This window comes from Tursiops truncatus, chromosome 5 (assembly GCF_011762595.2).
Source record: "Tursiops truncatus isolate mTurTru1 chromosome 5, mTurTru1.mat.Y, whole genome shotgun sequence".
NCBI classification, from domain to species: Eukaryota; Metazoa; Chordata; class Mammalia; order Artiodactyla; family Delphinidae; genus Tursiops; species Tursiops truncatus.
In genome coordinates, this window is record NC_047038.1 from 92,355,733 (window position 1) to 92,372,103 (window position 16,371).

Genomic DNA, 16,371 nt, shown 5'->3' on the forward strand with positions numbered 1-16,371 from the left:
CACTAATGGTGACGTTCCCCATGCAGATTCAGAGATTAGTGACTCTTCCGGGGAAGACAAAACGAAAGCCATCTGGCATCATTCCTTGTTGATCCAAACTAACCCAGGATAAAAACAGGTGGAGTGTGTGTGTGTGTGTGTGTGTGTGTGTGTGTGTGTGTGTGTGTGTACACACATCTATAGGCATGAATGAAACAGGAAAAAGCTGCTGACTCATGGTTTAGGAAACCCAAAGTCGAGTTTTTCTTACCCTGAAGCACTAAAGTGCGTAAAGGTACATGTTTCAGAACTTAAAATGTTTATAGAAGACCAGCAATGTTCCAAGGATATTTCATGTGTACTGGATGTGCCTTTAAGCAATAAAAATTCCGAGAGCTGACCAGTATTGTGCCTCCATTTTAAAAAGTACCTAATAACGGACTTCTCCGTGCAAGGAGGTTTTCCTTTTCCTATAGAACATTTTAGGTTATTTTCTTCCCAGCCTTGGGCCTTAGCAGTGTATAATTCATTTCACGTTTATGTGAAGTGTGTGCGAATTCTATTTTAGCCTTATTTATACATTCTCATTTATTATTAATGGAATTAGACTTTATTTGGTGAGCAGTAGTCACCAGATTTTGTGCCTGACGAGGGCGCGTACTTTTCGGTAACTTCTATGTTCTTAAGCTTTTCCACACTTTCCCATTTGAACAGTGAAAGCAGTTGCCAGTTGGAGGCCTGAAGTGTCAAAGTTTAAAAAAAAAAAAAATCACTTCCCTTGCTGCCAGTGGAGAGTTTTGGTTAGAGAGGACCACAGACAGACAGTAGTCAGGGTAACCAGAACAGTACTTGGAAAATAAATGCGAGGCTCTTTCCTCCTCGTGTAGCTGGAGGAGAGGCTGGAGTCATCACACTTGTCGCTTAGGAGCTGCTCCAGGGAGAGAGTTTAAAAAGAGATGCGTATTGATTCACCTGCCATGCTTCCACCTCAGAGCTTCACTTCGTTTTTCTAATAGTTTTAAATTCCGTTTTTTTCTATTCTAATGACACGCTCCCTCTTTAACGTAGGTAAGGCTTTGTACTTCTCCTTGACCTGTTAGTGGCATGAGAGCATATAACATTTCCTAAGATTGCAGACAAGGTAGAACTAACCCTGGCACTACCATTAGCTGGACCCCCGCTTCCTGCCATCTCTGGCCACCAAGTCACTTTCCTTGTTTGCGGCTACACCTCAGTGGTGGGAGTGCCTGAGGGTAAGTTGTTTGGTAGTTGTTCAGTGTTCATCTTTTCTGAAAACTTTGCACAGTTGCCAGCCAGCAGTTTGTTGGTTAAGATGAATCCATTCCAAAAACAAAGTTTTAAAAATCTATCATTTTAAAACGGTACCTGGCATCTGATAACTATAGTTTACACAATCATCCACTCATCTTTTCTTTTTTAAAATAATATTTTGATTCTTCCTAAGGAATGAAGTTGCATGTTTTGGACTTGCCTCAAATTAGACATGTGAATCTTGGACTTGGCATTGCTTTATACCTAGGAGGGGGAAGGCTCCGGGCATTGCTTTAGCTGTAACCATATAATGATTGTCCTTTTTTTTTTTTTCCCTCCCAAGTAGCTTAATAGCATGTCCTCCATCCACTATATTCCAATCCCCAAGTTAATTGTTGAAAGACATTTATTGTATATTCAGTACCGATGTGATACCCAAATCTAACAGATAATGGTTTTGTGTTATCTGAGAAGATGAAAGTCAAACAGCAAATCCTTTCACTAGAACATGTAGTGGTTTCAAGAAGTCACTCATGAATTCTGAATTACCTGCAAATGGAAACTAACCACGTGTTCTTTAATTCAATATTAAAATTTTGCTTTTGCTTGTCATGTAGAATAGCTTACTCAAATTTTTGGTTTTAATTTCTGTCAGTTCCATAATCATTGCATGAGCATTCACCATCACCAAATGCTGGTGCTGGCACTCCTAATTTTCCTTCTTTTAATTTATTATTATTTCTAACTTTTTTGTTTTGTTTTTTAACTTGCAGTGCAAGCTTCACATAAAGCCTGGCAAGCCAAGGATGGTCCGCATTCACCTGCTTTTGCAGTAATATTGTATCTCTGCCATCTGTGTCCTTTTATTTTGTTTTATTTTTATTTTTTTCCCTTTCCCAGACACCATATAACGATTAACTCATTTTGCTGAATGTTGTTTGGTGGTGGAAAATGATAGAACAAGGGGATAACAGCAAAAGCTGTGTGCAGCCGGACTTTGTTTCTGGAAAGCAAATGATTTGCCTTTTATGCCTGTTCAGCGTGGCAGCAGGAAGCATGCCTGTTCTGTTACTTTTATGTTGCTTTGGACCAAGGGAAGGAGGCTAAATTGCTACATGTACGTCTGACAGGAAAACTTTTCACCGCCTCAGCAGCTGACTATAAACCTGAATAGCCATGACAACTTGCTCTCCTTGATTATTCGTCTCCATGACGCAAAAGGCCCTGAACTCCCTCTGTCTCTTTTCCACACCTGCCCCGAACCAAGGTAGCTTTGTATGTAGGCAGAACGGTGGGTAAGCTTTACCTGACTTTTACCCTTGCGTGGATTTTTTTTATTACTATAACAGCATCATTTGGCCTGGGTTGTGGGTCTGTTCAGACTGACTGTCTCCTCTTATGGCTTTAAAAATGTGTCTGAACCCCTGTGTCTCGAATCCTGGCCAAGTGGGGTTGTAATAAGAAAATGATGAGTCTGTTCCCTTGTATCAGGGCAACCATGGCCCTCTCACAGATCATACAACCTTGTTTAGTAGAAGAATCTTCTACTAAGGATGACGGGCTTTCCACAACCTGCCTACTACTTACAAGATCCAGTCTTTTCATAAACACACCTAAATCTGCTCTCAGTAGGCTGAGAGAGGAGGGCCTAATGACTGATTCCAGGGTATCGAGTGCTTCTAATACAGTTTTCAATAATTATGAGGAGAAATTTTCCAGCAATATTTAAAATAGAAAATCTGTTATAAACTGTATCATCTGCAGCACAAGTTTGAGGAGGCCTTGTCAACTTAAGGTAGAAATGGGAAGGAACATAATATAAACCCACAAGTCAAGAAAGCAGAAATTCAGCTTCACATCCAGTTTCCTTGCATAGTCTCTTTATGATATTTGCAGTAAAGGCATGATGGGATAGAACAGCTGGTGTTTCAAATCCACTTGTCTTGAAGGAATGTCCTCACCTTTTCCTTCACGAAGACTAGCTCTACCTGCTCTTTGCGTTTAAGGCCCCAGTGCCCCATCAACAAGGGTTAGGACTCAACCATATGGCAGGACATAGACTACATGCCAAATTTGTATGGAAAAGGGCATATCTAATTTCTTTTCTGTACTTTTCCTTTTTGAGGCTTATCCTTTCATTTCCTTGATTTTTTCCCCCTCTAATAACAAGATACTCGCAGCTTTCTCTCTAACTCCGTAGTCTCCTGTTTCTTACTTGAAAGAATAACATTTCTCACGAACCTGATACTTCACCTCTGCATTTTCCTTTTGGCCTTCACTAGTCATACATTAATCAAATAGGATAGAATACACACACACTTACACACACTTTTTTTTTTTTAATAAGTCTCTAGTTGATTCCAATGAAGACTTTTTCCCCTTCTCTTTATCCTCAACCACACTATTATGGGACAGAAGGAATGGTCGTCCATGAACTGATTTAGGCTTAATTAGGCAAAGTAAGAAATCAGTTTCATGGAAGCTGAAACTAAGCTGGGATACAAACTGCAAACCAGAAGCAGCAATAGTGATATAAAGACAGGTTTAGGAGCTACTGGACCAATGTTTTTGTTTTTGCTTTTGCTTTTTTAATGATTCTAGTCTGAAGCTGGCTATCAGGCAGCATGCTGATTCTAACCATGGGCCGAGTTTGCTCAGATGCTGTGCACCAGACAGAAGCTTGAATACTTGTGTTGTATGCTTGTTCCAGCCATTGCTTGTGTGAGCATTTTCATGCCTTGTAACAGTAAATACACTTCTAAATTCTAAAAATGCATCACTTTAAAATTTTCATTTTACGTGCATCACTAAAGCCTTTTTAAAGTGAGCCTAGCCACGAAAGGCATCCAGCTGACTTTTTGATTCCAAGATTGTTGATTGATTGGATTGATTTTTCTTTTCCCATTAAATTTTTCACAGAAAAATAAATCATGTGGAGAGTCAGGGAATAAAAAGTCAAAGAAAACATATCAAAGCTTTTTTAAAAAATGCATTGCTCCTGAACTTTTTTCTGCCCCTGCTCCCTGGCCCTGTTTGGTTTGTTATTGCTGCCCTCTCTTCTTTCTGTATCTGTGCCTTTTTTCACAGTAGTCCTTGGCTCTGCACGGAATAAATGATACCCTCAAATCTAATTGGATGTGCTTTCGCCTTTGCATGTAAGTACGGCAGTAAAAAACCTTTGAGACCTTTTTGACTTTTTAAAATTAGAGAAACAAATGGGATAGATGGATTTTTTTTTCCCTGGAGGGGGGTAGGGAGGTATTGGTTTGAGGAGTCTTTGTTTTTTTAAAAAACAAACAAACAGAAAACCTAAATATATTTTAAATGGCTCACATTTATATCTTTTTTACAAGAAACACAGAGATTTGACTTTTCCTTGATATCCTTGCAAGTCAGAAATTACTAACCCCAGTCTGTTCTACACAGCATTGTGGGTTCATTGGATATTAGAGGGTCCTTGGTTTGTTTTTTTTTTTTTTTGGTTTTTAGTGTTTCATTTTTTTTTCTAGGTTTTTTGTTTTGGTTTGGTGTTTTTTGTTTTTTGACTGCACCGTGCGGCTTGTGGGATATTAGTTCCCTGACCAGGGACTGAACCTGTGTCCTCGGCAGTGAGAGCGTGAAGTCCTAACCACTGGACTGCCAGGGAATTCCCAGAGGGTCCTTGGTTCTGACTGTGTAAGTAAAGTTAGAATGAGAAACTACTACCTTCCACTAGAGAAAAAGCAAGAGGAAAATTTTTTTTTATGCTAGGCTCCCTTTATGATTGCTTAATTTTTGGTGATCTTGGTTTAATGGTCTTTCCCTTGTGCTAACTACTGGCAGGGAGCACCTTTTTTTTTTTTTTTGGTGAGCTCTTGCTGGCCTCTCCCCACATCTTTTGTTCAACCATAATGACCATCTTTTTGCTTCTTCTGGACTTTAGATGCCCGTAACAGTTGTTAAGTGCGGTAGGATGTGATGGAAAAGCACTTAGGAGAATTTACTGGCAGTTTAGAGACTATGTTTTCCCAACTTAAGGCTCTTTATTAATTGGTCAAGGTTTTGTCCAGAAAGGTCACCTCAACCAGGGGAACATTTAACAAAATGCTGGGCACAGGTTACTCACCTTCCTCCTCTGCTTTGTGATCTCACCAGCAGTAACACTTCATATCTTGTGCACCTCACAAAGACTCGGTTTCCTCACTTTCTTGACATATCCATAAGTGTTTCATATACAAACTGTTGAATCGGGTTTTTCAGCTGTTACCAACCCATGTCATACTGTCTCTGTGTGGTCCTACCAAAACTGTCCATTCAGATCCCTTTGCTTTCCCATTTGCAAGTGTCTGAAGTTGTCAAGTCTCAGCTTCCAGAAGTCTCGGTTCCATTGACAGGATACATGTGTGATGACTCTTTAGGGGAAATGATGACGTACAAAGTCTAGATTGTATGTAGGTATGAAGGGAATTTTTAAAATAAGTTGAAGATTAAGCTGTGAACAGCATTAGAACTTTGTCTATTTCTTAATTTTAAAATATGCTGATATGCCTTAAACTGTAGTTGTAGATCATTGTCATTTTGCTGTTTGAAAATAACCAATGTGTTTTTAAAACTGTTATGTAATCTACTTTCAGTGTTAATGCAGAATTGTCATATATGTAAACTGCATGTTAGACACTTGTCTTTTTTAAAAAACTAAAATAATTGTATTAATGTGAAGCATATCATTTTTTCAAGTATGAAAGTAATCACTTAGCAAACTTGCTTGGTAATTTGGTGTCTGTTAAGGTAGGAGAGTGGCGGACAGGTAATCTATGCATATATCACTAGTGCCAAGACATAAAGTGGGGGAAAATATATTTTTACCCAAACATTGTGTGCCCTTTTGTGAGTTCTTTTTAGTCACTGTTTGACATGCAAATGTACACGTGCTTATAATATTGGATAAAAGAAATAGGGATGAAAGAGTCTCGTGTTTTCCTGCCTTGTCTGGACTTCAAATGCTACCATCTGGGCAGCACCAGCTCCTCCAAGATGCTTGCCACGTGATGTCCTGTACGTCATATTACTGTCTCTGCCACCCTTTCTCCCTGACTCCCGTCCCCTTCCACCCTGACTAGCGCCCCACTGCCCCAGCCGAGGCGTCCTCTTCTTCCCCGGCCTCCAGTGCTGGCGCTGCAGCTCACCCCCCCAGCTGGGCTTGAGGAAGTCATCCCTTTACTGACACACTGCTGTTCTTTCACAGTTTGTTGTAGAGAAGCTCCTTTTTTTTTTTTTTTTAAGCCTTTTAAGAATCAAATTTGAATCTGAACCTTTCTTTTTTCTCTTCTGTAGCTTCTTCTTTATGTAACCATCCTGTTGACAAGCCCTACTCTCTCCTAATGGACATAGAGCATTAGAAGAGCAGGAGCTGTCTGTTCACACGTGTTGGGGAAGAGTTACCTCATTTCCACCATCGCCTCCTATTCTTTTAAAGTCTGGGTCAAATATTGCACTGCTGTTTGTATTTGTCAATGTCTGTTTACAAACCACTGCCCATAGTGGTTACTTAAGTGACTTACCACCACCAAAAACAGTAATACCTAATACTACTACTTAAAAGGAAATTGAGTGAAACAGAGAACTTGGGCCAAAACCCAAGGTAGCCCTGTGTTGGGATCCTCTTGCTTAGCTGTCATGTTCTTGAAGCTGCTGACACAAGAACTCACGGACTGAAGACAGCATGGACCCTAATCTGAGGGTCCACAGACTTTATCTCATGTTAACTCCAGACCTCTGTCCCATGAGTGACATTCTGAACAGCCCGATCAGGACCCTCTACCGTCAATCAGGTCATAAGATCGGGGCAACAATTTTCCTTCCTTTTGTTAGCTTTGTGGGTTGTTTTGAAGTTTGGGATTTTTTTCCTAAACATTTGATATTGCATGAACAAAGATGGCTGCATTTTTTTAATTTGGAGTGTTCTATTGATACAATGTTTTTATTTTTCAGCTGACCGTCTGCCTCTTGAGAGAGAGAAGTGGGCATCCTTCCTTTAAATTCAGGAACCATTGTTGTTTTATTTGACTCTTTTTCTGTTACCTGCACCCCTCATCTAAGTTTTCGGGGTTTGGGATTCTGTTTTGGAAAAAAAAAATTTTCCTACTTAGCCAGTTCTGTTTTATGTATTGGTTATTCAAACTTAGTTTTGGTATCAAAATTATGCCAATTTTAAGCTCAAGGGGAAATTTAAATGAAGTTTTAAGTCACAGAATTCTGTTTAAGATGCTCTCCTCATCTCAGATACAACAACAAAATCCCTGTGCTGTCACTGGGATTTTGACTTACAAGTCTTAATCATGTTTAAAATGTGCCAGTGTTAGGTAGATGACTTTTCTGCCTCTGGGACTCAATTTATATTTAAAGGTACCTTAAAATAACTTTCTGGCCCATCCCTGCCTTTTTATTTATTGCGAAGCTCTTCTTTACCTTGTGTCCAGCTTTTGTGTCCTGGACCATGGAAACAAACCCCCGACAAGTACATATCCTGTCCCAGACAACAGCAACAGTGACTTAACGTTGGTTCTGATCAGGTGGCTTACTCCACTGTGTCTGCAAAAAAAAAAAAAAAAAATCTGGAAATCACTTAAAATACACCCACATGCAAACACACACACTTCTGCCAGTTGAGTCTGTGAGTTCTAATGCTGACTCGTTTGTGACAGGCTATTTTATTAGCAGCCACCTCTTAGGTGCAGTTTTTGTAGTCAAGGTACAATTTTCAAATTCATTTCTATTTTAAGGCATGAACACGCATTTTAAGTTACCTTTTCATTTCATTACTTGTCAATAGTCTGCTTATTTCCATCATTTTTTAGCCCCATAGTAGGTGGATATTGGTGGCGTGAATTGCATCTGGTAAAGATCTTAAGAGTGTTCCCTTGTATTTAAGAATGGTAACATATGCTTCTGTTGAAAGGTGAAATGATGAAGCAACAGTCCCTGCTTCTTGAATCATTTGATTCTTGGAAGAGGTTATTTAGACCAATTGGAGGAGCTTGCTGGCAAGGGGCCTTCTTTACTTAGAAAGACACTATTATTAAATGCAATAAAATCAGGTTCATCTGAGCCATTAAATGATTAAAATATAAGAGTCAAGAGTCATCCCCTCCATACTACAGTGTAATCTGTAAGGACAGAAATTTGCTAATGATGTGACCGCTGGTTTGCGCGTGGATGGTGGGTATCAACTCCTTAACTGATGCTACAGCATGACATACTGTCAGGTTTGTAAGTTAAACACGAACATCCTGTTGTGTGAAACCACTGTGATTACTAAGTACAACAATTGGATTTATTTTTAAACTCCTTTTAATATTTTAATATCAACTTTACCCTATCACTCATATTTTAAAAGTAAATTCTGCATCAGATTGTAAAGACATTTTTGGGGCAATATTTAAAAAGCAAATTAGGCAGTATTTTTTTTGTTTGTTTAAGTAGAGAAATGTGTTATCTACTTCTGTTATTCCCTTTTTAATCTTCATGTTGGAGGAAGTGTAATGGTAATCATCTTAATGGGAGGGGCTAGGGAACTGGCTATTACACGCAGGTTGGCCTCTGTTCAGTTATCTAGGGAAAGTGGATAACAGACACCACTGGTCAAGTACACAGCTATCCTCCATTGATTTGGCATTTTACTTAAGGTGGTTCCTTTTCTCAAATGTTGATAAAACTGGTAGGTTCTCAAGTTCTCTTGGCTGACCAACTAAGAGATACGAATAATAAAAACTACTCGTTTATCTCAAGCTAGATTGTTGGAAAGCAGGGAGAACTGAGCCATCTGAACCTATTTCCATTGGTGATAGGCTTTTTATTTTTCATAGTCTTTAAAACAAAAACCTTACTTGACTTCAGATACAGACTCGGCCTTATTGCTGAAAAGTGATGGTCTAGATGGTCTACTTGATGGTCTAGATGGTCTACTTGAGATAGGCACAGCACACGTATAAAGGAGAGACCTGATCTGAATTAGTATGTGCTGAGCTGGGTTAGATAAAATTAGGTCATCTTCCCAATAGGCTTGACCATACTTTTCCCCATCAACTGTACCTAAACGTCCTTCTTAGTTATTTTGGTTATTTTTCTGCCTATCATTGTCCCAGCTTATGGGTAAAAGTTCTGGATATCTGAAAAACTAAGTACATAATTTTCACTGTATTTAAATGACATTTCTATGCAAAACCTTTTGCTTTGCAGATGACTGTCATCTTTCCACCCTGGAGATTGACAGTGTTGGCAATGTGGCTCATTTTGAAGATCCTTGTACTTGAATCCTTAAGACCATGGTATTTAGTCCTTGAGAATGATACCATCTGGCTTTCAGATCAATCTCTAGCAAACAACTGGCACCCTCAGGGCTGGTGTAGAGGTTGAATGTGTTAATCTAAAAAGACTAATTGCGAGCCTCGGTATCTGCTCACCTCGCTTTCCAACCTTCCTATTCTGACAGGTAGCTGTTTACAAATGAGATCTTTTGGTTGTTAGTGGAACATCGTGGGAGGTACAGATGAAGACTTCACATCTGCCTCAAATCAGTTATTTGCATGCTGTGAGTTGAATGGCATTTCAGTCCACTATGGAAACTTCCTTTCAAAATCATGGCACCTAGATCAGAGGAGGCAGAGGCTATTACCACAAGGTTGGTCCCTGTCAAAAAGAAAACTTGTGTATGGTGGGGAGGGTGCAGAATAACATTCCACGAAGAACTCTGCTTAACCATGCCTTCTCTGCACCGTGCGTTGAGAATACTGAAGAGTTGCAGTTCTAGCTCTCCTTGCCCTTTATTTATATCCATCCATCTTTCCCACACACCCCCCCCCCAATTCTTTTTTTTATTCTATATACTGCACCAGGCCTACATTAGGTACTGTGGATGTAGCCACGCACTATGAATTGCATGTCTCTCTGCATACCTCAAACACAGCAAATTCTGGGGGTAAACAGAAAAGGTAAGCCCTTTCTATGCTAAATTGTGAGAGAGAGTATTCTGAAAAGCAAAACCCACCTCCACCCCCAATTGCTTTTCAGTGGTTTCTTTCTTAAGGTTGCCCTTCTTTCTGGAGTGTTCTCTTGCTAACAAAATAAGCTGTTTCTGAGAATGAGAAACCAGTTTACTGGGCCTATGCTTTTCTACACTGCCCTACTGTTGTGTAACACAATAAGGTCAACAGTTTTGGCATCTGATCTGCTATGAAGGTTGTACTTCAAGAGTCAAGAGAAATGGAGAGGTTCAGCCTCCTGGAAACTTCAACACTAGTGTTTTGTGCTCTCTTCAGATTTCTCTATCTGATAAGACGTTCTTGGTTACCTCTCATGACACCTTTTCAATAATCAAGAGATGGCCCAGGGAGAGTTATGTCTGTGTGCTACACATGGGTCTTACATCATAAAAACCACTGCAGATGGTCCCTGACTTAAGATGGTTTGACTCACAAGTTTTTGGTTTTATGATAGTGTGAAAGTGATATGCATTGAGCAGAAACCGTATTTCTGAATTTGGATCTTTTCCTGGGCTTGCAATACGCAGTTTGGATGCTCATTTCGCTGGGCAGTGGCAGCGAGCTGCAGCTCCCAGTCAGCCAATGCAATCACAAGGGTAAACAACGGATACACTTAGAAGCATTGTTTTTCAATTCAGTATTCAATAAATTCCATAGAATATTCAATACTTTATTATAGAACAGACTTTGTGTTAAATGATTTTGCCCAACTGTAAGGTTACTGTAAGTGTTCTGAGCACATCTGAGGTAGACTAGGCTAAGCTATGATGTTCAGTAGGTTAGGTGCATTAAACGCATTTTCGACTTAAGGATATTTTCAATTTACGATGAGTTTATCGGGATGTAACCGCACTGTAAATAAAGGAAGGTCTGTAAACTCATCAGTATGGTGAGGGAAAGCTTTCATTTTAACTCCTTAATGCAAGCTGTGCTACAAAGCCTGTACTTCATCTTTTCTGTCCTAATGATTGGTCAGATCCAGCTCAAAATGAAAGCAGCAAGCTTTTGGGAGTTGGCTATTTTCAAGTATTCTCAATTCGAAGTTATCTTGCAGGACCAAACAATGAAGGAGTATTAGGATTTTTAATTTGCAAAACTTTTTTTTTTTTTTGGTACGAGACATACTTAGCCACCATCTGTCCCAAACCATGGCAGATATTGCTAATTTCCCTCAGTCCCACACACACAGGCCTCCTATGGCTTACGTGATGTGAACTTGTAACTGCAAATGATGCTGATGCATTGCTTAGCAACAAGAGGTGAGCGCTCAACTGCTCATTCCCACACAGTAAGCCCAGTTTCTCCCTGAAACTTAAAAAGATGTTCTATTTTTTCTAAAAGCACCATCTAGTGGCCAAAGCTCAAAACATTATAAATGAGCATAGGAGACATTCTCCTGTTAACACAGTTTAAAGGCTAGTTTCAACAATTTTGGAGGCTTTAGAAATAACAATTACATGTTAGACAAAACATCATATCTCAAAGCTTTATCCTTTATATTTGGTAAGTCGGAAATTGAACCTTGTTAAAAATTCTTGGCTATGTGGACAATTCTCTAATCTTCAACCTGCTATGTCCCAGGAGGGTTGTGAAGAAAGACATCCGGCACAGTATCTTCCCTTTCCAGTTGGAAATGTACAAACTACCTTAAGGATGAAGATAACAAGGCTCCCCGTTATGCCTGCTGAGCGTCAGTGGCTTGAACCACATTGTGCTGTTTCGGGCAGTGATGTTCAAGGACAACTTACTTTCTTGTTTCAGGAACTCCAAAGGAGTGAATTAGAAATCCTGAAAATCCAGGTATGTAAAGAGAATAGACAGGACATACATACGTGTTGGTTCTAATGACATAGGAGAAAAGAAAGAATACTTCTTCGGGGGCAGACGCCAATGTCTTAACTCCCTCAATGGCAGGACTGTAGGCTCCGATTCTCATCAGCTTGGCCAAGTGAGGAGCTACGCTACAGCTTCTTTCAGAGCCGAAGGCATGGTGTCAGGAACATTTCTGACAAATCAGTTGTATCAGTCTTTTTAAGTGGCATTTGAGAGCACTCTCCTTTCCCAGCCCTCCCCTCCACACTAATGTAAGACATCATCTGCAGAAAATTCAGTTCTCCACAGGTAACGAACTTCAACCCTGAAAGACAAGTAATTGTTCGGCTACTCCTAGTAAGAGCTTCAAGAGCTAGAGCATGCACTTTCACTTCTGTTGAATGGAGGATTAGAGAAGAACTAATTTCTCCCATCATGTTTATTCCCTTGCCTTTGCAGAGCCTTTGTGGAATAACAGGTTTTCTCACCACCAGGAGGCACCAGGCAATCGTGATCCATAAAGCTCGAGTTTCCAAATCTTGGAAGAGAGTAATTGTGGTGTGATGCCAAGATTTAAGACAGGTATCTTGGGACAGGCTAATGAGAATAGTTTCTGATAAAACAGGATCTAATTTAACAGTAGGAACATTCTTAATGAAAAGTTCCACACTGTTCAAGAATGTTCTGCTTTTTTCTGTCTCAGTCCGTGAGTTCAGGCCCCAGAGAGCCAAAGTTCTCCAAGAGCTCATGGTAGCGCAGGTCTCTGGGACAGTGGCAGGGAGATGTAACTGAAAGGGTGCTCAGGAGGGGCTGGTCTCCAAAGTACTATCATTTAACTGATCTATGGGTTAAATAAGCTTTGAGGCATGAGACCTAGCAGCAGCCCAACCATTCCAATTCAGTTTCCCATGAAAATACTTTTTTCCAAACGGACTTACCATCCATTTTTGATTAGAAAGCCTCAAGATCAAGAAATTAAAATATTATTTCTAACTTCTGTACCATCTGTATGTAGCAACTGGACCACAAATGAAATATTCTGATTCTAGACTCAACTTTATCCCTAGCTTTCTACATAACAAAAATGTTCCTCATTTCTTAAGTGGAAGTGGGCAGGGGGTTACGTAGCATTTATTTTAATGATGAACATTTGTAGTTGTGGACTTCCTGGAGCTCCCACAATTCAGGAGAATTAAGAAACAGAACCAGATGAAGATTAGGATAAGTGGGATTTTTTTTTTTATGTGTATCTGCAAAGCCAGCTTCATGCTGTCTTCACCCCAAAAATAGTTCATTCTTCTATATTCCTTCTTACTCCCTGTACTTACTTACACGTAAGTTTCCCCCTTGACTGGACTACAGCAGGTAGCCAGCCCTACCATAAAAGAATTTAAAAGTCAAATGCTGACCGGAGAATACTCTTGCTCTGCTAAACCAGAACAAAATCAGTGGCTTAAAAGTGACAGGTTATCTAGATATGGGTCTGTGTCTGCCCTCACAGTTCCTTAAGCTAAGAATTTACTGTTTGGAAGGTCACAGTCCACCATGTCAAAACCTAAACTCAGTCACATTTAAATCCCCCCTTTCTTCATGTTTTATTTTCTGCAAGCATATTAGGATTTTTATCATCTTCCGTAGTTGAAATAGCAGTGCCTATCTAATCAAGAACTTGCACTTCTTCACAAGCAGGAAAAAAAGAGATAAAAAGGTTAAGGACAACTTTTATTGCTACCAATCAGTACATGGTTCTGACTGCAGTACCTTCTTCAGGCTGCACAGGGAGCTCAGGACCCAGAAGTCATGAAGAGAATACAGGTAGGCTGGGGAGGCAGGGGGATTAACTTTTATCAAGTAAATCCTAATAGCTTAACATAAAACTAGGGTACTGAATTCAGTTATTACATGTTACAGATCCAAATCATAGAGCTGCCCCAACATCTAGACAGTCTCTCCTACTGATTATAAATGAGTGAACTGAACAGTTTTTTTTAAATCTAATTTTAGTTGTTACATGTTTCTTTGGTGAGCACCTGGATATATTAACTTTATCACAAATTCTATTATACAAATGTCAAAAATGCTTCCAACAAATCTTAAGAGTGTCCTAATCACATGCCACTTTTAAGCTTCAATTTAAGATAAAAATGAAAATATTTTGTTTCCAAACTCTAGAAATTGAAAGGAGACAAACAAAAATCAACATGGTAATGGGAGTCCTTTTTCTGTTACGAACTCTGATTCACAGGCAATTTTGAAGTACCTTTTTCAGATTAAGCTGAATTTGAATCATGGATTATAAACATGGCTGTCACTGAAATAATTTGTTCACTAAATTGCTAAAAATAAATTTTCAGGGTTTCCTCATCAGTGGAAGTCAGGCTATAGGTCAACATGCATAAAATTCATTTAGTATTCAAAGAAGCAGCAAGCAAAAGCAAGAGGAAAATTAAATCAGGATTCTGGGACAAGGTTTGCTAGCTAGGAATTTTGGAACTTTAAAAAAGAAAAAACACTGAACGTGAATTTCTGACACAGGGTAATCTACATTACATTTTAGCAGAGAAAAGGGTGGAACTGACAAACACTACAAAGAAATTTTTTACTTAAAAATTTTTTGATCTTGAATTTTACACTTTTTTTGGTCTTTAAGTGCTTAAATAATGTTGAATTATAATTAGCCATACAAGTCAACAGGTTTTTTTTTTTTTCTGGCTCATTTCGAATCAGCCTGGTAAGGTATATACCTTTATACAGCCTATCCTGTTTTCCATGTTCCCATTCCCACAGTAGTCTACCTTAGTTTGCGCTTGAAGGTAACACCTGGAGCTACATGACAGAAACAGGCTGCAAAGGTGGACAAGGGGAAGTATGTCCCTCTTGCCTTGATAAATCAGTGCCACACACAGAACCCACATTTTCTGAAGCATTATCTTCATTATAGAGCCGTTTGATCCCATCATAGAAGTCGTCCACTTCCATTTCCTCTACTTTGCGTTTAGCAGAGGTATGCTTGCACCCACTGGCAGCTGGGAGATGATGGTAGAAGGCTGCTGTACCTCTGACTGGCACTTCTGGTTTGCTGTTGTCCTTGGAGAAATCTGGGCCTGGGGCAGAGGAGGGATGTAATCTGAACACTCCTTTGTCACAGGTCACCAGGGTGTGCTTGAGGGGACGGTAGACATAAACGGAATTTAGAGGCAGGGAAGACTGCAGAGTAGAAAGGTGATGTGCCACAAGCTCCCGACAGTGGATCAACTGGGAGCTATCCATCTGAGCCCGGGGGAAAGAAAACACAAAGTTGATAATTAATATAGGCTGTCTGTCGTCTTTGCTGGCCACTTTTTCTCCCCGTGCCCTCTGCCCCCCAAGATTTCTCTCCCCACATCTTTTACCTCAAACTCGTCTACTCCTCCAGCCTACCTATCATTTTTAGAAATTGTGTCCAAATCTGTATTTGTATTATAAACTTCTTTGGAACTTGAATTCTTTATTTGCAATTGTATGCTGTACATCTTCATGAAAGCTGAAATTATTCTCTTTTGTTCACTGCTATATATTCCAACATATGCTGTTCAGGCTATCTCCCCTGTCTAGAAGGCCTTTCACCCTACCCTCCTTTTCTCTTCCAACCTCCTTAGTGAAGACCAAGGTACAGATAAACATAAAATCCATTAAGCATTTAAAGAAGCAGACAGAGGCAAGAAAAAATTTAAATAAGGGATGGGGAAAGGCTGACTAAGAATTTTGAACAACTTAAGTATTATTTTGTTTTTAAAACAGTAAATGGGAACCTTTGACAAGTTATATTTTTGTAGAAAACAGCAGAATTGACAACAATAAGAAAAAACGTTCTTGCTAATGTTTTTAATCTGGGAGTTTCACTAATTCCTTCTCATCCTTCAGGATAATTCAGGTATCAGTCCTTTTGGAAGCCACCCTTGACTCCCCTTAACCCCCGGCCAAACCCAAATTTCAGGGTCATCTGTTTTTGTATCAACCTGTCATCATACTTACTACACTGTATTACAATAATCTATTTAACCATTTAAGCTTTTCTACTATAGACTACAAGATCCCAAGAGGTAGGCACTGTATCATGGTTTTTTTTGTTTTTTTTTGTTGTTGTTGTTGTTGTACGGGGGGCCTCTCACTGTTGTGGCCTCTCCCGTTGCGGAGCACAGGCTCCGGACGCGCAGGCTCAGCGGCCATGGCTCACGGGCCCAGCCGCTCCGTGGCATGTGGGATCTTCCCGGACCGGGGCACAAACCTGTGTCCCCTGCATCGGCAG

At 39.8% G+C, this 16,371-nt stretch overlaps 2 protein-coding genes and 1 long non-coding RNA gene across 15 annotated transcripts in view; 1 reads left to right on the top strand and 2 right to left on the bottom strand.

The window, feature by feature from the left end:
• LOC141278801 (uncharacterized) overlaps nucleotides 1-9,826 on the bottom strand; it is a 23,757-nt gene extending 13,931 nt beyond the window's left edge. The window contains exons 1-2 of the long non-coding RNA XR_012332076.1: nucleotides 9,693-9,826; nucleotides 7,699-7,821 (exon numbers count right to left, since the gene is read on the bottom strand). This is a non-coding gene — a long non-coding RNA (uncharacterized lncRNA). The remainder of the gene's footprint in view (nucleotides 1-7,698; nucleotides 7,822-9,692) is intronic.
• SEPTIN11 (septin 11) overlaps nucleotides 1-14,176 on the top strand; it is a 96,864-nt gene extending 82,688 nt beyond the window's left edge. For 3 of the 10 annotated variants that reach the window (XM_073805372.1, XM_019932755.3, XM_073805373.1), the window contains one exon: nucleotides 2,025-6,198. In XM_073805372.1, the coding sequence (XP_073661473.1) occupies nucleotides 2,025-2,040 (16 nt within the window). In that variant the 3' untranslated portion in view covers nucleotides 2,041-6,198. Of the gene's footprint in view, nucleotides 1-2,024; nucleotides 6,199-6,564; nucleotides 7,164-7,221; nucleotides 7,379-9,721 lie in introns of those variants that run through there. The other 7 variants (XR_004526702.2, XR_012332072.1, XR_012332073.1 and 4 more) reach the window with 7 other exon arrangements.
• CCNI (cyclin I) overlaps nucleotides 13,793-16,371 on the bottom strand; it is a 32,327-nt gene continuing 29,748 nt past the window's right edge. For all 4 annotated transcript variants that reach the window (XM_019932760.3, XM_019932759.3, XM_033857150.2 and 1 more), the window contains one exon: nucleotides 13,793-15,353. In XM_019932760.3, coding sequence (XP_019788319.1) covers nucleotides 14,910-15,353 — 444 coding nt within the window. In that variant the 3' untranslated portion in view covers nucleotides 13,793-14,909. The remainder of the gene's footprint in view (nucleotides 15,354-16,371) is intronic.